The sequence below is a fragment of the Diachasma alloeum genome, unplaced genomic scaffold, assembly GCF_001412515.2.
Source record: "Diachasma alloeum isolate Michigan unplaced genomic scaffold, Dall2.0 Dall_scaffold_00294, whole genome shotgun sequence".
NCBI classification, from domain to species: Eukaryota; Metazoa; Arthropoda; class Insecta; order Hymenoptera; family Braconidae; genus Diachasma; species Diachasma alloeum.
This window is the reverse complement of record NW_021680433.1, coordinates 330,908-357,155: the sequence shown is the minus strand read 5'-3', so window position 1 is coordinate 357,155 and position 26,248 is coordinate 330,908. Positions and strand designations below refer to the sequence as shown.

The following is a 26,248-nucleotide window of genomic DNA, read 5'->3' as shown; positions in this document are numbered from 1 at the left end:
GGGGGGGGGGGTGTCGAAAATAAGTCAAGAAATTGAAGATTTTTTTTTATACATTCTTTGTATGTTCGGTGTCCATCATCGAAGTTGAATCCTCATAATTTCTTCAAATGCGATAAAAATTTCGAATTCGGATTTCCTTCCCTGAGATGGATAAAAAACCAGAAATCTAAGGATGTCGTCGCCTCTTTTTAGAGAATTTTATGTGATCCAAGTTTTCCCTTGTTAAATCTGCATGGCTCTTTTACAGTTATTCACAGATAATCTTTTGTAACGAGAATTTCTCGTTACGGGTTGAAATCCCCTTAAGGGGTAGCGGAACCTATCGCACGTAGTGGTTAGGGGTCCCCCCCTATCGGTATTGCAGGTTCCCGTGGTTTTTTGGATTTTGTACGTGAAAAGTACAAAAGCTCATAAAATATAAATAAATGGATATAAATAAATAATAATGGTATGGAAACATTCTACATCATCTTCTGATACAATTGGTGCCCTGTAAAGGACATGTTACCTCCTGGATACCACCCAATCATCATATAAACAAGTTTTTACGAAAATTACGCAACAAAAGTACGTTTTTGTACTCAAAATCTCTGTCTTGGACCTCACTCGATCGCTCTCTTCTCATGAAAATAACCATCGGCTAAGAAAAATCTACAAAAAATTGGTTTTTCTACCATGACTTGGCAGATTCCTACAAATAAAATGGCGTCGACCTTGCCCTGGTCCTTGCCGTTGAATAATTTGCAATTTTTTTTGCATGAATAAAAAAAGCATGAAAAGAGAGCAATGCGTTCCGCTACTCTCAATACGGGGAAAAAGTGTCATTGATTCTCATTGCATAGAATCCAAGAAAACTTGTTTTTGGTAAACGTCTTTTTGTGGTCGGTTCCGTTACCCCTTAAAAGAAGATGTGAACTCTGAAATTGCTGAAGAGAGACAGTAATCGACATCCAGAGGCGGCTGAAGCAGCCGGGACTAGATGAGAAGAATCACAGACCTATGATAGACCGAAGGCATAGCGGTTATGGGTGAAACCGCGACCCCGGAAGTCTGGAAGGCGTTACTAGACTATCGCTATATTAGAATTCGCCCAGCTTGTGCTAGGGGGAAAGGGGCCGACGTACAGGCTGTCCAACTGGGCGATTCTATACGCTATATCGGAGTAGACTAGGGACCAAGGGCCAGGTGAAAGGACTGGTACCTCCGTGATCCCGTCGGATTGATTGGTGGGAATTGGGTAATGGAATGACCTATCGTCGCCGAGATATCCAGACTAGGAGGCAAAGCCATAGTAAGATTCCGAGTTAGTCGAACGCGAGCGCTTGAACCGAGAGGTTGAAAGAATCTCTCGGTATGCTGGATTGAGGAATGGCTGAAGAAGCCATGATAAGGAGTTTCGGACTTGACGTAGTGAATAACCGTTGGCGGCGAGCGTAGGGGGATGCTCCTGCATCCCCTGCTAGTAAAAAGGAGTTATTTCGGCACGCGAAGTGACGACTTTGTTGTTTCCGGCGTTATCTGGCTCGGCGAAACAAATAAAGAGCACATGGGCCCGTGGGTCTGGAGTAGAGATCGTCCTCCTGTCGATCCGACGATGTGCCGACATTTGAGTACCCGGAGACGGTGACGTGCGATGACCGAAGCGGTAACTGGTGGCCGAGTGTGGGTGGTCGTGAAGTGGGTAACAGTGCTCCACCTTGGTCGGATCAGCTTCTCGACATCCCAGGCTCTGAGGAGTCCCGGCTGATTCGCACTTGACTCTGAAAATTCCCCCGAATCGAAATACTCGTAGGCAGAGTCGAAAGACTCTCCAGAAGGTCATGAATTTAATTCATTATGGNTGTGGGTGGTCGTGAAGTGGGTAACAGTGCTCCACCTTGGTCGGATCAGCTTCTCGACATCCCAGGCTCTGAGGAGTCCCGGCTGATTCGCACTTGACTCTGAAAATTCCCCCGAATCGAAATACTCGTAGGCAGAGTCGAAAGACTCTCCAGAAGGTCATGAATTTAATTCATTATGGGAGGTTATGTCGTAAGGTATAATACACGGCTTGCAAAGGCTCGTGAGGATGTGATGGTAATACTCCTGGTGGACCTCGCCCACTCTACCGTATCACGCTGATATTACCTAGGCAATCCATTGTCCAGCCAAAAAGTTCTCTGGGTAGACGAGAGTGCCTCGGAGGCCGGTTTTCGTCAAACCTCCCGTGAAGGTTTGGCTGGCGCCCAACAAATGAGCGATGGAGAAGGCTTAAAAAGTAGTTTGAATTTTTCCTGGGTGAACAACCCGGGAAAATATCCTTACACCTTATTACAGATTTGTTTAAATATTGTTATCTGAAAGAGAAGCAGAGATTAATCAATCATAGGAATTTTAAAAAATTAATAGAGATTGGTAATTTTTTTTTGGCTCCAGCCAAAGGGTCTGGTTTTCGGGTTTTCCGGGGCAAGTGGATTTTCGCCAAAATCGAATTTTTTAGCCGGGTGAACGTTGATTCCAACGATTTAAGCGACGGACTATTCAGAACTCTCAAAAGTATGTGGAAAAAGTGAAAGCTGAAAAAAAAATTTCTCACCGGGGGCCACCGGGTCAGATTTTCTGTTTGTACTTGGAACAATGGTCAGATTTGTTAACACTTTCATTTTTTATTTGGATAACGCATGCAAGCTAGGGACAAGAGTGGCTAGAATAGATTCTGCAACCTTCTCCCCTTGGGTAAAAATGTCAAACCTCCACATACATGCATCTCCCCTTCACCCTCTCGTGAAATGTCGATTTTCGAGATTAAAAAAAAAACAATAATTACATTTTTTATTTCAATAACGCATGAGTAAATAGGGATATGAACGCAGATTTAATATAGGCCCATAGAATTACTTGGACCGGCAAGGATTTGGAAAGTCTGAATACAAGTCCTGCTTACACCTAACAAATGCTGAAATGGGACATAACCAGAGATAGAAAGGTCTCGGAAGCACTTGGGAAGAGGCTTCCCAAGACCTATCCAGTTCTGAACGGAAAGACCTAAGTAGAATTTGTCAGGTCCAATTATTCGACTCAGGAAGTGTATTCTTCTCCCCCGACTAAAAATACGTTATTAGTGATTACGTTGATTACAGCTATATGTGCGTCTCTACATCTGCAATCTTCGATACAATGACACACTGAGGTCAATTTCGCAAAGCTGTTGACTGCACCTGATGACCAAGTTCCATCTAATTGTGTATATTTTACAATATATGAAGTTGTTGGCAGTATACGAGGATAATCTTTAGCAATATATAATATTTTATCTTTCAATAATCTGAAGTATTGAAAGATTCTCTCCCACTCATCATACCCTCCATTCAGTAATGCTTCTGAAATGACATTAGATATTTTAACAAGGGTCTTGGGCAAGACCCTTAGGGTCTATATGTGCCAACACTATATGACTGTAAACAAATCTTCTCAAGGATTTGGACTTGACGCTACTTACTTGAACACAAATCTCGAATCCTTCCATTGGGCAGTCTCTCCACAAGTTTTACCATGGCAACTATTTGCTCGTGTTTTCTTGCGATTTGAGTGTCCAAGTGCCACGTTCCGTGGACAAGTTTTACGAACTTTCCATTGGTCGTCATATTGAAAACAAGAATAAACCGACAAGGGCCTCAGTTGATACACTTTTTCTGGTAAATGCAAGAGTTGATGAACATTTATACTGCAAAAACGAAGTCCATATAAATCTTGAAATTCTCTAACCCATTTATGGAGAAATTCCTTAGCCATTGCGAGCATAGGTACAGTGATGAGATCGCAGTTGAGTAAGGATATGGCTGTCACTAAAAGGACGTAGTGCTGAAAATAATCATTTCGCATGACACCTTGTAGCACGGGGATCGAATAATAAAAAAACCACATTCGGTGTACTGACTTAGAAGGTTTAATGAATTTTAGTCGAATATTTATCAATTCTTTGAACCGGTACAAGGAAAGTGGCAAAGTACTGAGATTTGAATCGAAGAGTAGATTTAAAATATTTTTCACTACTCCCCCTTCAATTTCGTGCATTCTGTCTATAGCCATTCCTCGCATATAATCAGGCATTATTCGTGAGAAAGCAGTATGGCTCTTTATTCGCATTACTGGCACATCCGGAGTTGCAGCGTTAGCATAGGTTTCGCATTCCTGAAGTGTTCTCAACTGCGGTTCAGGTTCATACGGATAGGCATAAACATGACTGGTGGGAGTGATTGGTACACTCCTTCACCGATAGTGCACCGATTGGTGCACCGATATATCTCCCCCCCATTAGTCTTTCCCCATCCCTCGGGTACAAATAGACAATATTTTTAATTTTTCACGGCTTTGCGTTGTATTAATTTTTGTAATTTAACGAGATGGGAGCGTGCAGTGAGTGGCGGTAGTGGGGGCGGTACAGTCCCCCCACCACATCTCCCGCTACGGTCACCCGCTAGTTTCAGCGTCATACGTTCGGTTTGGTTTTGAGGGGGTAGTAAATCTTGACTTTTCAGATTATGTTGGGTCATCTGAGTATAACTTTTCGAGACTATTTTTTTTCAATTTTTCAATAGAATTTCAAAATTCCAAATTACGACCAAACAATTTGAAAAAACACTTTTTCAGGGAATTATGAATATCCACGTTTCAGATAACGCTGAGTCACCAGGGTATAACTTTACGAGACATTTATTTTTAGCGTTGCAAAGGAAATTTGAAAATGCAAAAATTTGGAATACTATACTTCCACGTTTCAGTTGATTCTAAGTTATTTGAGTATAACTTTCGGAGACCTTTTTTTTCAAACTCCCCCCGCCCCGACTCATTAAGAAAAAAAACAATGGCGCTAAATGCTTACATTACAAATTAAAAAATTCCCCCCTCCACTTTTATTCATTAAAAGGAACAATGCGGAAAATGGTTTTATTACTAATTTACAAAATTCCCCCCCCCTCCGCCGCCACCTTTATTCATTAAGAAAAAAAAAACATGTGCTAAAATGGGTTTGCCATTAATTTTTCAAATTGAAAGAAAGGTAATGCATTTGCAAGATGCAACGGATGCATTTTCCACTGTCAATTTCTCCCGCCACTGCCGTCAACTAGACCGACCTAGGCGGGAAGTCGATACTGTCGCCACCTCGCGGCATTTTCCCTATAAGCCTATATAGCCGTACAACACACCAACAATATATTTTTCTTTAATTAATGAATAACAATGCAAATAACGGTGCAAATGTTAACAAATAATTAATCTATCAACTTTTACATTGTTTTTGGGTGTCATTTACCCCTTTTTAACCCCGAAAATGACTGCCCGGTTGGTGCCCCTTAACAACCGGGCTACTTGATCGCCAGCTACGAAGTAACTCTTCTGTAAAAATTTCACTATTAAAATTTCCCTTCCCCAACGTTCAATGGATAAAAATAAAATGCAAAGATTATCAGTACAAAATATCTTTTATGTCTTGAAATATTCATAGTGAAATACATTTAAACACAGTTCTTTGATTGAAAAATTTTGCTCTATAAAGCATCTTATATTACATATCAAGAATCTCCGTTACCTCCCTCTCCAACTGACACTCACAGTTCATCTCTGATAAAGTTCTCCCCACCCCGTTCGACTGTGAGTTCCTGATAAACTCTTGTGACCCGACTCTTAAATCCATCAGTTTTCACGTACGCTACAAAATTCTGTAAATCTCCATCGGCCTGAACATAAAGGACCAGCATTGGTATCCACTCGTCAAGATCCGCGAAAAACTGGCTCTTCATCTTCTCCGGCACCTGCTGTTGGTGTTTCTCCATGAGCACACTCAAGGTCACAAACTGTACGATTTTCTCAGATAAATTACCCACCATCTGGACCAAATTGGTCTTCAAACATCGCGATAAGACCGTCTGCACTGCCTCGTTCTTCTCGAATCTTTTTATCAACCGACGCAACACTTTTCTTAAAAGAGCAGAATCTTCATCGAAGGCTTTAATCAAATTGATGAAGTCTGGATCCTGCATCAATTTTTTCTGAGTTTCTTTTTGAATCGTCCGGTCTATATTAAACACGTCAGAACTCAGCATAAGGTCCATTACGGTCTTCGCATCGAGATTCGTTGACCCAATAGCTTCCAAAAATTTCATTATGATTTCTCTAGACTTTTTGAATGGTTGATATGCAGGCTTCTGCGAAATAACATTCGCTATTTCCACGAGAGATGTCACGAGCTTCTCACAATGTATTTTGTAGAATCTCAGGATGCGCAGAAAGGCATCTCCATCTATTGTAGTGCCCACGAAGTCCTCGATCTTATCTTCAGTATCCATATAGTCTTCCAAAATCACAGCGAAATCAGTGAGAGGCACTTTCTCGGCGCATGTCACGAATGCATTTACCAAACTCTTCAGGTTTTCTTTTCTGAATAGGTTAGATTTTGCATTGTGTGTATCACTGGTGTTTGTTGCGGACGAATTACGAATTATGAGGGTTAATATTAGAATTAGCGATATTGTAGTCTTCATTGTTGACGTGTAAACTTTGGATTTTGTACAACTAAATCGATGGTTGATATTGGAAGAGACTAATCGGAGTGTGAGAATAGAAGTGCCGGTCGTACCGTGTCAGACACGTTTCATCGACGATGCGTCATGCAGTAGGATACTTTGTGTGTAGTTAATACCACTTATCTTGTCTGATTAAATATGTTAGGTATCCAGTTGATGCATTGTAATAAGTTGAGCATAGTACTAACACTCCAATTGATGCATTGTAAATTGCAATTATAATTACAATTTGTAATAAGTTGAGCACAGTACTAACACTCACTACGTGATGATTTCAATTGAATAAATGGGGTTTGGGCAAGGGAGCTAGAGAGAAGAGGGGCATCCTGAGTTTATTTTTCGACTCACCCTGTGGCCTGTGGCAATGGAGAGAAAGAAGGAGGAAGAGCGCGTTGAAAAGGAAGCTTGAGTTGTTTATCGTAAATTCATGCGCGACAGTCACATGACGAGCTATTAGATCCCCCCCCCCTTTAGCCACGCGGTCGCAATGACAATAGAAAAAAAACGACAGTTATTTTTCATCTTTCTGTATATAAAAAATTGCCTGAGCAGAGTCTAGCGGAAAGTATGGTAAATACACGGATGAAATAATTTAGTAGAAAAACCTAGCGAATTCGTTAGAAAATTTCTATTGATTTCTATTGAAGTTTCTATTTGTTTTTGGCCGATTGGATTGAAATGTTCAATAGAACATATTAAATAGAAAAAGTCAATCGAATTCGTTTTTGCTTCCGAATGGAAGCATTGTATTTGACCGATTTTCATATATTCTAATTTTGCCTGGAAATGATGTAGAATGTTATAAAACGTAAAGAAATGATGTTTAGAAAAAATGTCTGTACGTCTGTGTGACAGATTGAGTTTTCGTCGATTATTTTTTAGAAAAAATAATATTAATACCGTGAAATTCATCCATAAAAATCTGCAATTTTGCATCAAAATAGGTACTATCAATGCGCAATTTTTGAGCGCAATTTGAAGTCAATCGGTCCAGTAGTTTCTGAGATATAGTCATTTATCGAAATTTCGTTTTTCCTTAATATCTCGAGAACTATTCACCCGATCGAATTTTTTTTTTTCAAAATATTTGTCTCGATTTTTTCTATCTCCATCACTCAAAATATGTATACCCGTTCATACTCGTAAATAAATGCACGGAGAGAATCTTCACAGGTGCATTCACTAATAATCAACAACAAAATTGCCTTCAGAGAAAAAAATATATGTATTTCTATCAATTCATCTCCATTAGTACAACATGAATTTCTCGTTCAATTATGATTCTTCGATTTGTCTACGCATAAACCGTCGATTCGTCGACACATTCTCCATACAAGCAGATTTTTCCACTTCCACAGGTTGTACCATCAGCAGCAGGATGGCGCATTTCCATGCAATCCTCCCATAATAGGTCCTTGCAGCTCAAAGCCCAGCAGATTGAAGCGGCTGTTTTACAGGCTTTGGTTCCCACCAACCTGTGGCACTGCTCATGAGCGTTCATGAATCTTCCAGGGAGATATACAGGAAGAATTTTCCTCTGGTTGATCTTATTGTTGAGGCATTTTGGATGGGTGCTGCAGCATAACAAGTTCATAATTTTTCAAATCAAAGATTATCAGAGCTGGGCACCATTTTATGAAAATCAAATAGAAATACTATTCCAAATGGTTCAGTACGATGATATACTATTTGAAATATATATTTCAAGTCAACTATTTCGATCGATCAAATAGTATTTATTTACATGTCTTTTTGAAATTGAAATAAAATAGTTATTTAATATTTTATTTCACTATTTCACTATTTAGTTTTTCATGAACTATTTTTTTCCTACGAAAATGTCCCTTTCCTATCCTTCATCACTTCCATTGATCTCTCGCAGTAACATAATCGCAGTGAATTACGAAGAATTGGCTGAATAGACGGATTATGGCCGCTGGTCCGTATGGGTTAATTACCGGGCTTATTACTAAAACCGGCGTTTCATATTTTGTGACATCACAGGATATTATTGCATAGAATTTTAGAAAAAATTTCAAGTAATAAAACAAAATTTCAAGAAAATTCGATGAATTATATCAAATAGTAAGTTCCTTGACCGAATTATTTAAATACTATTCCCAATTTGCCATATTTCATCAGTTGGCAATAGAAATTATTTTCAAATAGTATTTATTTGAGTCCAATTATTTAAATTCTATTTTATTTGCGCTGTTCAATAACTCCAAAATAGTAATTAGTCATAAGTATTTGAAATAATATTTCAAATAGTATTTTGGCCAGTTCTGAAAATGCTGAGATATTTCGTTGATTTTAATCTTACTCGAGAAATTCTTGAATATCTTTCACGGTGCAACTGGACCATTGTGAAGATTTGTCGTTCAAACGTGGACCACTCGACATTATGTATCCATCATCAGGGGAGCACTCGTGTGTTCGGCTAATTTCGTCATGCTTGGCACCGAATCTAGAGTAAAATGTGAGAATTTTTTTTTCTTAGGCGATCCTCAGATGAAGGACGATTATCCTTAATCTTCGTTCAAGAAATTGGGCCCTTGAAAATCTCTCAGTGGGGCCAACGATTGAATAAGAGAAAGCAATCGTTCACTCTTTTGCTTCCGAATGGAAGCATTGTATTCGTCAAATCTGAAATTTCCATTTTTTTTGTGTGACGATGACTAATTTTGATCTCAGAAGTTCGAACATGTTTTTAGATCATCTCATCTTAGTTTTTCGACGATCATTCAAAAATCATCGTCGAAATCTCTTCAACTATGGCTTAAAATATTTGTTTGAATATTATAATATCTCGGTCGAGGTCGAAGATAGTGGCGATCGTATCATTTGCTTTGAAATGATAGCCTTAAAAAGCATTTAATTGAGGTTTAACCATGGTTTAGTCAGGATTTAGTCGGAGTTTAGCCAGGGTTTAGCCGAGGTTTAGTCAGGGTTTAGTCGGGATTTAGTCAGGCATTAATTAGCGTTTAACCAAGGCTTCGTCAAGGTTTAATCAATTATGAGTGGAATTTTAAACCAGTTTAATTTTAATTTAGTCGGCGTCTGTTAGATGTTTAACCAGGGTATATGGAGCTCATGTTAGATATTTGGGATATTTAGGGATCATATTAAGGTTTCATGGCTGCTGTATCTGTTTCCCGAATTTACCATCCAGAAGCAAATTGCTAATTCATTAGCAAAAAACTTGTACAGGTCCTAAGTCCAGTTTAAGGAAAATTATTCAGAAGAAAAATAAAATTTAAATAATTTACTTATGACCAAGGAGACATCAACATTGCTGTATCAGGAGCATGAACTCTTGTGTTACCAAATTTTACATTCATTTTGTTGTCACTCAATTTGTCTAATTTAAAATAAATTTAGTTCACTAAGAAAAATTTTGTCTCAAATTGTCTTTAAAAAAAGCTATTGAATTTTTATGAGGTTAAACTTCAAGAAGGATCCCTATTAATCTGAAATTAAGGACAGAATATGCACTTTTTTGTGTTAATTCAATGAATCGATTCGGAAGCAAATTGCTAATTTTTAGCAAAGAAACGATACTTGATTTAGACCTGGGCAATGGGCCACTTGTTTTATTTTATACGTACAAATGAGCAAGTTCATGCGCAGCTGTGTGAATTCTATTGAATGCGCTTTGGTCCTGAACTATAGCTACATTCAAAAGCTCTCCCCTGAAATCAGATCCTGTGCAAGCTGCGCCTACGTTGGCGACCCCTGCAACCATAGCGAAACAATTCGATTCACAAGATAGAGATTCCAAAACATGAAATCAAAACGAAAATATTTTTCATTCTATATTATTACCTAGAATTCCACTTTCACACACTCCGTTCATGATATCGCTGGGAAATGAACACATATTGGTTCTGAAATTTCAAATAATCAAATATTCACATTTTAGAGACTTCATATCTGCAATAGTTGATGAAAATTTGAGTTATGAATCATCTTACGATGTCATTGTCACGATTACATCGTAGTTATCGAATGGAATATCAGCTTTTCGCGCGTACCAATAACTTTCACTCCCATCTAGCGTCTTGAAGGCTTCTATAGTGCTTTCGTCAATTACATTCGTTGTCATATATTCCAGTGCTTCAGCATCCTAAATCAATTGTACAATCATAATGAACTTCGTATTGATGGGAGAAACACTGTTAAAAATTGTTATCAAGTGACGGTTCCAATAATTGATTTGTAATAATCATAATTGAAAATTTCAAAATTAAATTAATCATGAATTAAATTTGCCGCCTCAGACGACTGGAACCAATGAGGAATAAGCGTGACAGACTTGCGATATATCGATAGTTATCGACTTTAAGTGTAATGTTCTTTTTAGAATAGGAGGATAGGGAGAGAAAATAAAGGAGTTGTGCCCACGTGCAAAATTACCACGTGGTAAGCACGTGGGTAAGGGCCCTTTATTTTACTTCCCGTGATCAGGATGTTATTTTCCCTCACGGTACAGGCGCAGTCAGATTGATTGAGGCGTTCCGCGGGAGGGAAATGTGCACTTTGCGCCCGCCGTGACGGAAACAAATTTTCCGAGAAAAAAACGGACAACGCTAACGCTTAATAAAAGGATTGAACTAGGAACTTTAATTTTTTCAGAAATTTTAAGCATCGAGAAAAACGCCAAAACATAGAAAAACGAAAACGGGCGGCGCCGCGCTCATTGAGCGAGTGATCGAGGGTATAAAAGTCTGCATTAGTATGATGAATCTCACCTCAGTCAACACAATACCTGCGATATTCAGTCTGAACTTGGGATTCTCAAAGTATCTGTATTTCAAATCCACACCGTTCCAAAATGCTAGCAAGTAAGCTATTGTATCGACATAATTTTTATGGAATTTTTGGTAGAAGTCGTGAGCAACGATGACTAGTATTCGAGGGTATACAGTGTCAGGCCTCAAAGGACATTGCTCGGTAAAATCACGTCTATATTCTTGGCACTTGGCACATTCTCCATATATCTTCCAATCATCGATCATTGAAAGATCACCGCATCGATGGACGCACCTCCTATGCGCTCTAGAGCATTCGCCAAGGTCCATGTTTTCTGGTAATTGAGCTGTCCATAGGTTTGCGGTATTCCTCTTTGACATGACTGAAATAATTATGAACGATGAATAAGATCAACAATAAGGAAAAAAATGAAAATGAAACTACATGAGTCAGAGTATCTGTCATCCACCGGTGATCCCTTGTAGACAATGTGATAATGATGATCGTCTTGTTCGGACTCGGGAACATCATCCACAGATCTGCGTCGCCTCTTGACTTCATCAACGAGACGTTCAGGAATTGGGGTGATTACCAAATTTTCCGATGCTATTGTTCCAATCTACATGGTACAGAAAAAAAGTATAGTAGTTTTTAGAACTGCATATTTCCCAAAATTCCTAAAGAAAACAAATGATTTCGGACAGATGAATCATTTTTTTCCATGTTAAATGAAATTGTTCATGACGCGACGTTAACAGAAACTACCGTCACGGGTGATTTAAAAATAATAAGCCGTGAGTTTCCGCCAACGTCGGGCAGTGTTGAGTGAATGCGGTAACGCCAAAGCCTAAACAAGACGGCGGGGAATCCCCGTGGAGGTGACCAATCGCCGGGTCGAATTGGTGAGCGGACTACGGTGAAGCTCTCGAGAAATATCTGCGATTCTGAGATAGCAAAATTTTTATGGAGAGTTTCCCTTTAGCTCTCATTCCGCTCTGCAAAAAGCTCCCCAGAACAATTTTGCCATCTCTGGTGGATTTAGGGATATTCCTCGGAACTTCAACCAGGAGATGAATCGACTTGTTGCCTTTTACCACTTCGCTATTGGATTAATTGACTTGAATGTTTATTTCTCAGTGTTATATTCATTTTCTATCTCACTTACCATTGCCCGACTGTTATCACTTCTTTGACTAATCACTAGTACCGCAGACTTTTCCAAGTCTTCGAATCTTTCCACCGTCTTTATCACCTATAAAGACATCATCAACGTGATGAATAGTTATCTAAAAATATCGAATGGGAGGACAGCTTGAAAAACAACTTACCTTGGTATATTTCATTAGAATGGGGCCCCAGCCTCCTGACACTAGTGAGTAGACTGGGGTGTCTCGTCCAGCGAGAGCTCTGTCCGCTGGCGTCAGCCACAATTGAATATTTTTTCCGAAAGCCTTCAGGTACATTCCAGTGCCATCCTTAACTGAACTCTTCTGATCTCTTGGCCAATGAATTCCGGTAATTTCATAATCAGGCACTGTTAGGTTTCCATTTTTTTATATAATACGAGATGAACCCAGAAATAGGGAATATATTTTTGAATGATTTTTTGAATCTTTACCATTTTCCTCGGTCGTCTTAAAGACTTTCATTCTTTCACTGGGCGTCATGCGCTTATGTATCTAGAATTACGGCAAGTTATTCAGCATTTCCAATAGTTTATGATGATTTATGTACTTACTCTATGTAGTTGGCCTGCATTGGCAACATAAAGTGCAGCAAAGCCCCAAAATAATGGCGTAAATCCTGAAAGACATGTCGCCTCACGTTAATTCTATTGCATTTTTACACGTCATCATGAGACAAAAAAGAAAATTCTACGGATATTATTTCAAGGATATATAGAGGTACCTCTGAGGGGCTATTCACAGGCGAATTGGGTGACACCGCGATTACAAGATGTAATCGATTACCCAGGATTACGGGATTGATTACACTGATTACCATTGTCTATGTGATAACCGTGATTACCAAGAGCACAGATTGTAATTACTTGATTACAAATGATTTCGTCGATTACATTCTGTGATTACCAAACATCTGCAATTATTGAAATCACGAAAAATGCCCCCCTATTAAATATGAATTGATGGAATAATTAATTATTAGAACCTGCAAAGAAATGAGGAAGGAGGGGCGGGGATTAGAACAGAGGAATGCAGTCTCCATCACTCCATCTAAAAATTTGGGCATTTCTAAGTGCTATCAGCAAAATAAATTTACTGAATATCTACCATTGATGGAGAATGAAACTTACCAGCAGATAATTCAGAGATAATTCAGTCATTGGTTCTCCAGAATAAAAAGAAATTTCAACTCTGTTGAATCAATTTTCTACGGACAAATGCTCTGTGCAAAACGTATTGGCTATGCAAGGTTCTGAACCATAAACATCTGGGATTCCAAGAAAAATTGATCCAGGGATCGCTGAGATTTACCGTTGGTAGAAATGACGCGCTCGAAAATTCCAAAACAAATTTCACGGTCTCACTAGGAGCTACTACGAAAGATTGCACTGACTACAAATGATTGCAGTGATTACAAACGATTACCACTTGATTATAAATATGGTAATCATGTGATTACAATAATTGCATTGATTTCACTGGAATTACAATTGATTACATCAGCGAGTGACACCACGATTACGCCTGTGAATAGCCCCTCGAGTACCTCGCATATTCGGTTGACTGGGTTCGTTCTTCGAGCAGGCGCCAGCGACTGCCGAAAAATCGTCTCCGATACCCTATGAGTCTCATCTATTCATGAAAATTTCTAGACACTTTAATTATGAGATTTGCTTTAACTACATGTCAGAAGTTAAAACCTAATTGAGTCTGTGCTATCTTATCTCCAAAATTCCATCATTAACTACTTTGTTTTCCACACAATTAAAATAGCCCAATGCACTCGTAATGTATTTTCCAAATATTCATTCGGTTTGATGTTTGTCGCTTATATAAAACGCGTGCCACAAATCAGTTTTTCAAAGTTCTAGTGACTAGAGTTGACTATTACTAATGGACGTCAGCGATGACTTCCATTCCATTGGAATATTTACAATATTCCAATCGACCTGACATATATTCTTTCTATTCTTCTTCTATTCTATTCTTTATATTCTTTCTATTAAGGATGTTTAGCCATTTTCAGCAAATCTTATTTTTTTATGGTCAAGAAAAATTTTATAACTTTTTTAGCTGATAGCAGAACATATGAAACTAATTTCTTTGATGTTAAAAAAATAAATAAACAAATAAATAAACAAATTTTTCGTTATACACGGGATCTTATGGGATTTACGTTGAAATTTATAATTCACCTACTAGAAGTAATGTGCAAAACTCTACTGAATCGAATGGCCAGAGAAAAATTTGAGGTACCCGGGCAAAAAGAGGAAATATTTGAAAGATTCTATCGTATGTTGGCGCATGCATTTGGTGCATTTTGTCAATTTCATTTCTAAATAATAAACATGGGTTGGTGGAATGCAATTTTTATCAAGATAAAGGGAATAACTTAATCGCTCAGTTGAAAACAAAACTATTTTTTTTTAATACTTCCGATTTTTGATAAACATCGTTAATGGATGAGAATTTTGCGAACTAGGGTAACAATGGGACAATCATACGATAAATCACGCTAGACATGTAGATATTTATCCTTTGTCCTAATTATCCCTAAAGTATTCAAATTTACCAAAATGCGGAATAATAAAATGGATACACGGAGAGAAAAATCTCTCGAAAATTAGTGTACCTTCTCACCAACGCATGGGACGTGTGGAAGGTGGCACAAGAAAGTAGAGGGAGACACTGAAAAAGTAGTATCCCGTACTGAAAAATTCATATGTGGCACCCTAATTTTTGTGAGTCGTGCACTAATTTTTCATGCGTTTTCCGTAGTTTCTCACGTGACTTCCGAAAAACTGGGTGAACAGCATTCTATTTTCTCATGCGAGAATTCAATAGAATTTTTTAACGAATTCGATAGGTTTTTCTATTAAATTTTTTTGTGCGTGACGTAAATCAATGAATTCTGATTAATGGACAATTATTTTCTAATCTATCATTTCCCTCATGATCATCATCAGCAATCAAATGTCTTTCAGTTTTGCACGGAGAGAAATATTCAATAAACATTACGTATCTTTTCCGTAATTTCGGAGCGAAATGTGGTTGTAGGAAATTTTACGCAACTATCACGGAATTATTCCAGAACGTTCCGTAATTTTTATCTGAATCTCCTGTGAAAAATTACGATACCGTCACTCGAATTTTCTGAATCGATTCCGTAATCGGTGAGCGAATTGTGAGTTCCGTAATTTTTACTGAACATTTCTCTCCGTGTAGGCAAATTCAGACAGAACCGTCATTGGTGCATTCACTAATAATCAACAACAAAATTGTCCCCGTGAGAAAAACTATATGTATTTTCACCAGTTGATTTACATTTTTACAATATGAATTCCTCTTTCAATACTGATTCTTCGTTTTGTCTATGAACAAACTATCGGTTCGCCGACACATTTTCCACTTAAGCAAATTTTTCCACTCCCACAAGTTGTACCATCAGCAGCAGCATTGTGCATTTTCGTGCAGCTGCCCCCATTTTCGGAGTTGCAGCTTAGAGCCCAGCAGATTGAAGAGTCTAGTTTACAAGCTCTGGTTCCCACCAATCTCTGGCACTGCTCATGAACGTTCATGAATCTTCCAGGGAGATATACAGGCAGGACTTCCCTCGGGCCGAACTTATTATTGTTAAGGCAAGTTGGATGGGTGCTGCAGAAATAAGTTCATAATTTTTCAAATCAAAGATTAGGAGGTGTTTCGTTGATTATAATCTTACTCGAGGAATTCTTGGATATCTTTCACGGTACAATTGGACCATTGTGAAGATTTATCGTTCAGACGTGGACGGCTCGACATTATGTATCCATCATCGGGGGAGCACTCATGTGTTCGGCTAATTAAGTCATGCTTGGCACCAAATCTACAGTAAAATGTGAGAATTTTTTTAAAATTTTCTTTTTGCTTCCGAAGGGAGCATTGTATTCGTCAAATCTGAAATTTCCATTTTGGTTTCAGGAGTTTGAATATGTTGTTTTTAGATCATGTCCATACGTATCTTATATTTATATGTATGTATAAAAGGAACCGACTTGATCATCCCGAGTGGAAATTTTAGTCAGTTCTTGATCAGTTACTGATCAGGTTACTTTATCAGTTTTTGATCAGGTATGTAACGCTATAATTTTGAATTTTCCACTAGGGTTTCGCCGCCTACCATCATTAGGCATTAATTAAATTTAATTTTTTGAGAGAAAAAATTTGTAACTTCCTAGCCGGGAATCGAACCCGGGACCTCACAATGTCACGTCGGGTGCTCTTACCATCTGAGCTACCAGGACACTTACGAATTTCACTCTCAATTTGAATCATATCCCGAGTGGAAATTTTAGTCAGTTCTTGATCAGTTACTGATCAGGTTACCTTATCAGTTTTTGATCAGGTATGTAACGCTATAATTTTGAATTTTCCACTAGGGATATTTAGTATCCGAGACATTCATGGTTTTCCATCGATAACGCCCATATACATTGACATTGAATTATTTTCTGATCTTCGATACCAACATCATTTCCAACAAAACATGTGTTGATCCTCAATTGAAATTTTCATAGATTTCGACGTATCTCCGACTGATTCTCGATGGAGATTCACATATCCCTTTTCAATCAAAAAAATTCATGGATTTTCAAAAGAAGTTTGTATCATTTTCCACGAATTCCTCCCTAGTATTGCTATAGAAATTTGTATACGTGCAATAACATATTGATTCAAATCAACTTACAATAATAACGTGATGAATCCTATAAAATCAATCATAGTGATAGGCGCGCGGGGCGCGCCGTCGATCTCGTGATAGATAAAAATGAGATGTCACACGTTTATTCCTACATGTCTGAAAGAGAACTCGCATGCATGATGATGATGATACTGATTTTGTTAATAATATTGATTTTATTGATGGTGCTGATGATTTTAGTGATGTTGATAATATTGATGATGTTGGTGTTGGTGATTTCCAACAGAGCATGTATTGATTCTCAATCGAGGTTTTCATGGATTTCGCCGAATTTTTCAGGGACTTTTAAGGAGAGACTACTATGAGTTTTAAAAGACGTGGGTTATTGGAGTGAGATTTGTCATGCGTTGAAGATCGATTATTTAGATCTGAAAACAAATAATTAGTGCAAAAAATTTTTTTTCTTGGCGTCGTTTGCCTGAAAACGCTTAAAATGCTAAAAACAGTCCAGGGCCTCAAATTTTTGAGCTACAAAAGATTTTTCTTTTTCAAAATTTTTGAAAAAATGTGTAGAACAATAATTACGAGCCTGTTTTTTGAAATTCGACTCCTACACAGCTGATTTCGTTTTTTTTCATATAAAAAAATTCACTATTTGTGTAAAAAAATACAAAAAAAAGCAAATTTAGCCATGTAAGAGGCGAATTAAAAAAAAATAACTAGGCGAATTAAAAAAATCCTTCGTAGTTCAAAAAATTGAAGGGCCTGGACTGTTTTTGGCATTTTAAGTGTTTTCGGGTAAACGAACAATAAAAAAAAAATTCTTTTTGCACTAATTACTCGTTTTCAGATCTATATAATCGATATTCAACGTGTGAAAAGTCTCACTCTATTAACCCATGACTTTTAAAACTCATAGTAGCCTCCCCTTAATAGAAGTTTCCGTAGATTTCTATCGAAAATCCTTCGCTTTCTAATGCAAGTCTTCATAGCTCTTGCCGTATCTTCTATTGATTCTCAATGGAAATTTCCATCCCTTTGCAATGAAAAAAAAATTGTGGATTTTCAATAGAAGTTTTTATTGCTTCCCACGAATTTCTTCGTAGTAAATATTATAGAAATTCGTGTACGTGGAAGAACATAATGATTTCAATCAACTTACAATAATAACGTGATGAATCATATAAAATCTACCAAATGGGCAGGCGCGGGGAGCGCGCCTTTGATCTTGTCATGAGAAAAAAAAGAAAATTCTGCGGATATTATTTTAGGGATATACATGTACCTCGCATCTTCGGTTGATTCGCGTCGTTCTCCGAAAAATTTCCAGTGACTGTCGAAAAATCGCCTCCGGTTCCTTATAAATGCCAACTGCTCTCGAAAATTTATGGATACTTCAATAGAAAAATATCGCATAACTCTTGTCAGTCGTTAAGACCCAACTGTGTCTTTGTTGGATTGAATTATGATTCGCCATGTTTATCACGTTCGCCAAAATTTCATCATTACCTGCTTTTTTGTTCACGCAATTCAAATTTTGCAATGCACTCGTAAAGCACATTAAATTATTGATTCAGTTGGATGACAAGGACTTGCACGAATCACACGTCACGACAAGATTTCCAAAATTATAGTCAATAGAGTCGACTATTGTCAACGGAAGTGTGAAGTGTATTCTTTCCAAAAATAAATGATAATTGTTTGCATTACAGGGCGAGTGGGTTAATCAACAATGAATCACACTAGACATGTAGATGTGTATCCTTTATTCTACTTATCCCTAAAGGATTTTAAATTTAACAAAATGCTGGATGATAAAATGTCTCCAAAAATGGATAGCGCAAGAGAATAAACATAACATTGGAATCAAATGAATCATTCGATTCATATTAATCGTGACACCGTAAGCATTCAATAATTACTTCAGAAGAATTATGAATTCACCGTTCGCTCGCAATCAGTGAAATCGTCTCATAAACAGGGACGTCCATGACTCTTATTGGGACCCTTATTCTGACCCTTGTGACCTTTATTTTGATCCCCAAGACCCTTATTCTAACTTTGCTTTTGACTCCATGGCCCTTATTCTGATCATTTTAACCCCCCATGACCCTCATTTAGACCTCTATTCTGACCCTTATGTTGACCATGCCCCTTGTAATCTTTAATCTGACCCTTGTGACCCCCATTAGGATCCTTAATCTGACCCTCATTATCACCCTTGTGAACATTATTTTGAGCATGGTGACCCTTAATCTGATCCTTGCGATACTTATTTAGACCGTTAATCTGACCCTTATTACCCTTGTGGGCCCTTATTCTGATCCACATAACCCTTACGACCCTTAATCTGATCCACATAACCCTTAATCTGACCCTTGCGAACCTTATTCTGGCCTTTAATCTGACCCTTGTGACCCTTATTCTTACCCTCGTGACCCTCATGACCCTTAATTTTAGAGTCTTAATTTCGAGTACCAAATTTTCATCACCAAAAGTTGATTTGGATTTTTATAATATAGAGAGACATTTTTGCCCATCGATTGACAATTTTTCTCACACAGTCGTATTAGCTAGGATCCAAACACTTTTATTGACTGGACTAGAGAGCGGTGCTTCTCCTGCTAAGAGGAAAAAAACTTACCGTGATCATGATCTTCGCCTTAAAGCTATTGTTGATATCTACAATCACGATGATGTCGATAAATATCTGAAAAGCGTTGCCAACATTCGTCATTTTGAATTCATATTGATTTACATTTTTCACGTTCTCGACTCGTTCTCGAATTTGGGATTTCATATTGTTCGTTTCGTTGTGAATTGTATTTAATTATCTTCGTTTTTTTTGTAAATATGTTCATGACCTTACAATTTAGCGGTTATTAGTTTTTTATTGTGGTTCTTTTTTTAATTTTCGGGCTGGTTGTTGGGTTTTAGGGAATACTTTTCCGTGGAATAGATTTCCTACAGGGAACTATTTTCATGGGAACATTTTTCCGTAAAATTCCAAATATTAGGGAAATATTCAATACTCGATTTGTATCTAGAACCGAATGATAATATTCATTTCACTCCAAATGGTTCGTCATTTCGAACAGTTCACACATCCCTAATTCTAAATCATAAAAAAATTATATTTCAAGATAAATTTACATCTTTGTTCGTTTGAAACAAAAATATATTTTTCACAACATAGTATACAAATATAGAGTTATGATTTGTTTTTGATTTAGAATGAAACATTTTTAGTTTTATTTCTCGAAAGAGTATTTACAACTGGTAATTAAGTACTTCCCATTCCCCAAGTAGTGATATCCCTTGTTTTAGTACAAATTTAATGAATAATCTCCACGTCAATATATTTTGTTCATGCAAGTTAAATAATTACATTCTGTGAACACTTACATAATATGCTCATACTGTCAATTGGATTATGTATAACTTTTCAAAGGATAAGGAGCTTGCATGGAGCTCAGTTCTTCCTAATTTCGCAACCGACATAAAACGGTTGACGTCAATTTTGACTATTGGTCACTTTCAATAAATATCTGAGAGTCAACGGCCAATAGCAAAATTTTGATCATAACATTACCTTCAGAGAGTAGAAAAATACATAACCATCTGGACTTATGAAGAACGTCGATAGAAAAATATCTGTGAAAGTCCGTACAAAACGTCCGTACAACGTATGGAACCGAAAACCGACTCTTGATTTCTAAGAAAAAGGAACAAATTCTCGAAAAATTCATACATAATCCGATAAAAAATATAAGAGCCGAACGAAGTTTCAGAGGAGTGTAATAATTTACCTTTTACTGATAAAACAATGAAATTGGATTGAATTGTTTCATTCAGTTGGATCTTTTTCGATATATTTATCAAGAATCTTTTCACTGGGGTAATCAGGTACTGACAATTGACGAAATCCCTCCTCGTCTACGAAGCAGATCTCATGGCCATCCTGGGAAAAATGAATTAAACATTCACAATCATGAATCAGTAATTTTCCTCAATTACGTTGTCACGTAATGGTTTTTGAGCTCACCGGATCTGCCAAGATTATCACTCGGACTGATGCCTTCCCAGGTGTTTCCAGCGTTATCAGATCCGTTAGAATTTGGTGGCCGGACTCTTTAATTTTTTTCTGGATCTCGGGTTGCTCGGCATGAGGAACTGCAAAAGCTATTCTTCCATAGGCTTTTGCGTGGTTTATTGGGGTTCCTAGAGTTTGAAAAAAAATGAAATTATTTTAGTGTAATGAATGGACAAACAAAGCTGAGGAAATCGTAAAAAGAAAAAACCTTATAAACGTAATATTAAGAAAATAGAATTATTCTATTTTCCTCTGACCTAAATGATTTGGACAATTATGATTTATTTATTCATGTTTCATGGAATGGTATTCAATTACACAGTTCGACAAAATTCGGATGTTGTCGACCACAAAAACGAGACTGACCCCATTTTCTAAATATTTTGATGCTGATGTTAAATTTCTTTTGGAAAATGTGTCTATCACGTCTAGTTTTCGCGAAAAAAATGCTAAAGTATTGAAAAGTGGCTGAAAAGGGCAATTGATCGGAAGTTGGTTGCGCTTTGATGCATGTCAATCTCAAATCTATCTACACACGTGTGTTCACCTTGTGCGCTAATCTCTTTATTTTTTAACTTTATTTCAGCAACTAAACCTCTCAACAATTGAGGATGAAATCGAGTCCACTAAACAAATCGCATTTTCAGTAATTCATAGGTTTTTTCTGGGAAAAACTACGTCGAAACTAATTTTTTTACAAATTTTTCAAATTGTTCATTTTAGCTATTTTTCAACATTTCAATATTTTTTCCTCGAAAACTAGATGTGCTAAAAAGATTTCTGAAAATAAATTTAAAATCAGCATTAAAATATTTATAAGATGGAATCTGTTTCGTTTTCGAGGTCGAATACGTCCGAATTTTGTTGAACCATGTTATGTTTTGTTTGTTAGGCGGGCTTCATGAGAATTCAACACAAGACGATTCTACTCATTAAAACCGCTTTACAAGTTCTCAATTTCGATTCGAGATATTGCCCATACTTTTTTTAGAAAGGATTATAATTACCAATATCTTTAAGCTCCAGTTTCGCCTGATCATCTCCGAATCCAAGGAGCACAGTCTTGTCCTTTTGATCATATACTTTCAGATTGAGAATGTCCCTCCAATAAGAAATGCTCTTCTCGAGGTTTGAACTCGATAACGTGACCTTTTCCACTGGGTCTGAGTCAGAATAGAAAATAATTTAGTGATGGGATAATGACTTCAGTTTAATGCAATCATGAAGTGGTTGTACGAAATGAGTTTGTACCTCTCGTCTAATTTTGGATATATTTTTCTGAAAATCGAAAGGTTTGAGAAAATCATTAAGGCCCGGGTGGATTATCTTTCGAACGTTACCTCGATTATTTTCTATCTTCATAATGTAAAATATATCATAATTTCTATTGAATTTTACATTATGCAGGAGTCGCAAAAAATTATGATTGTATTTTATAATTAAAAAAAGTAGAAAAAAACAGAACATTTTCAAAGAGCATTTTTAATAAGAGATTGCACCAAGAAAAAAAACTTTCGTCAAGAAATTTTGCATTTGTCCTAAAGATGAGGACAATTTCTTGATGACAAGAAAGCCATTTCTCAAAGCAAGTAAAATGGAATTAATCATTTCATAGTTTTTTACCCTCAATTCTGAAATATTTTAATGCAAAAACCACTTGAATTGATTTGAGAACTCGTTTTCTTGATACAAACCAATTGCCGTCATCTTTCGGCCAAGTAAAAAATTTCTTGTCGTAAAATATTTTTTCTTAGTCTGAGATATTGTGCGCTTGGTAATTTTTAAGTCATGAATTTCGTAATACAAGTAAAGATGTACTTCTTAAAAAACTCTTGTCTTCCCAGTGTATGATTAAACCTCGATTAAATGCTTTTTAAAACTATAATTTGAAAACAAATGATGGGATCGCCACTATCTTCGAACTTGATGGAGATAGCATCCAAACGAATATTTTAAGCCATAATTGAAAAGATATCGATGATTATTCTTTGAAAGATCGTCGAAAAACTAAATTTGAAAGAAAAAGCTCACCTAAAAACAGCATATTCGAACTCCTAAGACCAAAATTAATCATCGTCACACAAAAAAATGGAAATTTCAGATTTGACGAATACAACGCTTCCATTCGGAAGCAAAAAGAGAAGAAGAGAACAGTCAAATAGTAATTTCAAAAAAATAAGAATCCATTCGGAAATTATTTGCATTTACAAAAAAATCAATTATGCACTTGATTACTTGTACAACCACACCATGACATTTATTATTGATTGACAGAAACTGTAACTGATTATTGCAGAAGGAATAGAATGGGGCAAAATAGAACAGTTGTGAGTCTTAATATTTTCGTTCACAATTATACGTAGTGACATTCCAAGTCAATGACAAACGTTTTATTTGACCTCACCTTCTGCTGGTTAGTTCAAAATGGAAATTATATAATAGAAAACAATTGACACAAATCAGATTTACAATACGATTTATACCTTTACCAGCAACTTGCGGCTCATTGATGATGTAATACTTGTACCCTCCAGGTGCCTGCAGGAGAGAAACACCATTCTCCTCACTGATGGGCCAATTATTCTTCTTAGCTCGCTCAATAACTTCCTTGGAGCGTATCGTGATTCCTTGGAAATCGTTTCCCAATTCGTAACTCTTTATCCCATAGTTGTACGTCAATTCGATCACGAAGTGGGTGTCCTCAGGACCATATCCTATCATGGTCTTACTCCAACGATTGGCATATGGTCTAGAAGCATCACAATAGAATTTTCATCACGCTGTGACGAAAAGTGAACTTTTCGGCACGCTCCGCGTGCCTACAAGTCCAATTTCCGTCACATTCTGATGAAAAATATTGTTCGTCACTCGTGAAAAAATGTTTTTTGCACTCGTTACAAAATATACTATTTCATCCCGCTGTGACGAAAAGTGAACTATTCGGTACGCTCCGCGTGCCTAAAAGTCCAATTTCCGCCACATTGTGATGAAAAATATTGTTCGTAACTCGTGAAAAAATGTTTTTTAGCACTCGTTACAAAATATACTATTTCATTACGCTGTGAGGAAAAGTGAACTTCTCGGCACGCTCCGCGTGCCTACAAGTCCAATTTCCGTCACATTCTGATGAAAAATATTGTTCGTCACTCGTGAAAAAATGTTTTTTGCACTCGTTACAAAATATACTATTTCATCACGCTGTGACGAAAAGTGAACTATTCGGCACGTTCCGCGTGCCTAAAAGTCCAATTTCCGCCACATTGTGATGAAAAATATTGTTCGTAACTCGTGAAAAAATGTTTTTTAGCTCGTGGGATTATATCACTCGCCTTCGGCTCGTGATATAAACCTCCCACTCGCCAAAAAAACACTTTTTTGCACTCGTTACGAAATATACTAGTTCGACACATGTGAGACATGAATTTTCGACTCGTATGATTGGCACTCGTGAAAATTCCGTCGCACTCGTATCAAAATATATTATTTTGTCATAACCATAGGCAGTGATTTACGAACGCGTAGCAACCGTGAAGCTCTGCTTTACGGCCGGAATGACAAAATAGTACATTACATGCCCGAGTCTTGGAAAACAGATCATCGTCCCCCACGTGCAAGATTCCTCGCCTTCTGCTGTTCTGCTCGGAAGGCAATCTTGCACGTGGGGGACGGTGATCTCTTTTCCAAGGCTCGGGCATGTAATGTACTATTTCTGACAAATATGAGGTTGCAGTCTGAGCCGAAGGCGAGGTATCAGTCCTGAATTTTCATTTCACATCTGTGCCTCATATTGACCATTGTGATGCGAAAAAGTTGCGAAAATAAATTTGACAAAACAAATTTTCAGTTGCTAGGAAAATTTCATGAAAGAAATTCCTAAGGAGAAATTGTTCCTGGAGCCCGGATTCCTGTCAGGAGGTTTACAGTTATATTTCTCTCGAAAAAATTTCTTAAACTATATTGTTCGAACAACATAGGATTCATAGGATATCCTTTAAACGTAAAACTTCAGATTCTAGAACCCTGGTTTTCTGAAAAAGTAAGAAAAAAATTCTAATGCTCAAGAATTTCCTGGAACTTTTTGTTCAAATTTTCAGGAAAATTTGGATGAACAAAAATGATCAAAATTCATATTCCCAGGATTTTTCGCTCGTTAAATTTCGCAACGACAATGTTCTGAAATTCAGAGGAAATTAAAAACTTTTTTCTGTTTACAAAAGAAAATATGAAGTACACACCCATTGCAAGCAGCCTCACACCCGTCACTGAACTCCTCATGTCTCAACACCTGAATCAAGGTTAAACATCATCATCTGTCACGACTCCCCGACAAAATATGTGCCAATAATGATTGAAAAACTCACTTTCATCCCCAGTATTTCCCGATAGAATTTCGCCGTCAGCCGACGATCTGGAATCTTGAAAACAAAATGCAAAGCCCTACCTGTCACCATGATTAATTATCAATCACTCAATGAAATCACGATCTGGAATCCCGAAAAATCGCTGAATGTAATCTAATTCCACTCGAGTCAAGACGACGTAAATTCCACAATTAACCGCACTCGACTGTCTCAACGAGCCCCAAGATAATGACTTTTTTTACCGTTTGTAAACCGGCATTTCAAGGCCGTAATTAAGGATGGGCGATGTTTATCGATTAATCGAAAACATCGATTTTTCATGCCCAAAAATCGATGTTCTGCATTCGATGTGCTCAACGGCCGATTAATCGACTTTCGATTTGATTTTTTTTTCCAAACATCGATCGATGTTTTTGCGTAAGCTAACAAAATTTGTCATTTTATTTGTCGAATAATAACATTCATTGATTCAGAATAAAAAAAAATATTTTATCCGCAATCGGAAGTAATTATTTTCAACAGTATGTACCTGATAAATGGTAACTGGACAGATCCAATCGTCTATTGTTTTTTTTTGAGTTATACTATCGACTACAGCCATTCTCACTAATAAT

General features: G+C 37.2%; 2 protein-coding genes across 2 annotated transcripts; both read right to left on the bottom strand.

Annotated features, from left to right (window-relative positions):
- Positions 1-7,857: 7,857 nt before the first annotated feature.
- LOC107039119 lies at positions 7,858-19,511 on the bottom strand. The gene is made up of 11 exons (XM_029126188.1): positions 19,388-19,511; positions 12,644-12,849; positions 12,481-12,567; positions 11,760-11,934; positions 11,610-11,697; positions 11,315-11,369; positions 10,538-10,689; positions 10,389-10,450; positions 10,172-10,298; positions 8,887-9,030; positions 7,858-8,137 (listed from the first exon to the last, which is right to left on the bottom strand). Exons 1-11 carry the CDS (start codon positions 19,509-19,511, stop codon positions 7,858-7,860), a joined length of 1,500 nt encoding a protein of 499 aa, XP_028982021.1.
- An 886-nt stretch (positions 19,512-20,397) lies between these two features.
- LOC107039137 (glyoxalase domain-containing protein 4) lies at positions 20,398-25,897 on the bottom strand. Its single transcript, XM_015258608.1, has 6 exons — positions 25,635-25,897; positions 25,509-25,558; positions 23,757-24,022; positions 22,281-22,436; positions 21,226-21,401; positions 20,398-21,141 (listed from the first exon to the last, which is right to left on the bottom strand). Exons 1-6 carry the CDS (start codon positions 25,722-25,724, stop codon positions 21,028-21,030), a joined length of 852 nt encoding a protein of 283 aa, XP_015114094.1. The 5' UTR covers positions 25,725-25,897; the 3' UTR covers positions 20,398-21,027.
- Between the last annotated feature and the right edge of the window lie 351 nt (positions 25,898-26,248).

What these genes read in the sequence shown, in the direction of transcription:
- LOC107039119 (XM_029126188.1), bottom strand. Translation starts at nt 19,511, where the DNA reads ATGTGGATCAGAATAAGGGCCCACAAGGGTAATAAGGGTCAGATTAAC. An exon ending in TGACAGATACTCTGACTCAT is followed by an intron (nt 11,698 to 11,759) that starts GTAGTTTCATTT and finishes TAATTATTTCAG; the next exon opens with TCATGTCAAAGAGGAATACC. An exon ending in GTGTGAAAGTGGAATTCTAG is followed by an intron (nt 10,299 to 10,388) that starts GTAATAATATAG and finishes CTATGGTTGCAG; the next exon opens with GGGTCGCCAACGTAGGCGCA.
- LOC107039137 (XM_015258608.1), bottom strand. Translation starts at nt 25,724, where the DNA reads ATGGTGACAGGTAGGGCTTTGCATTTTGTTTTCAAGATTCCAGATCGT. An exon ending in TGTGAGGCTGCTTGCAATGG is followed by an intron (nt 24,023 to 25,508) that starts GTGTGTACTTCA and finishes TGATGCTTCTAG; the next exon opens with ACCATATGCCAATCGTTGGA. An exon ending in TGATAATCTTGGCAGATCCG is followed by an intron (nt 21,142 to 21,225) that starts GTGAGCTCAAAA and finishes CATTTTTCCCAG; the next exon opens with GATGGCCATGAGATCTGCTT.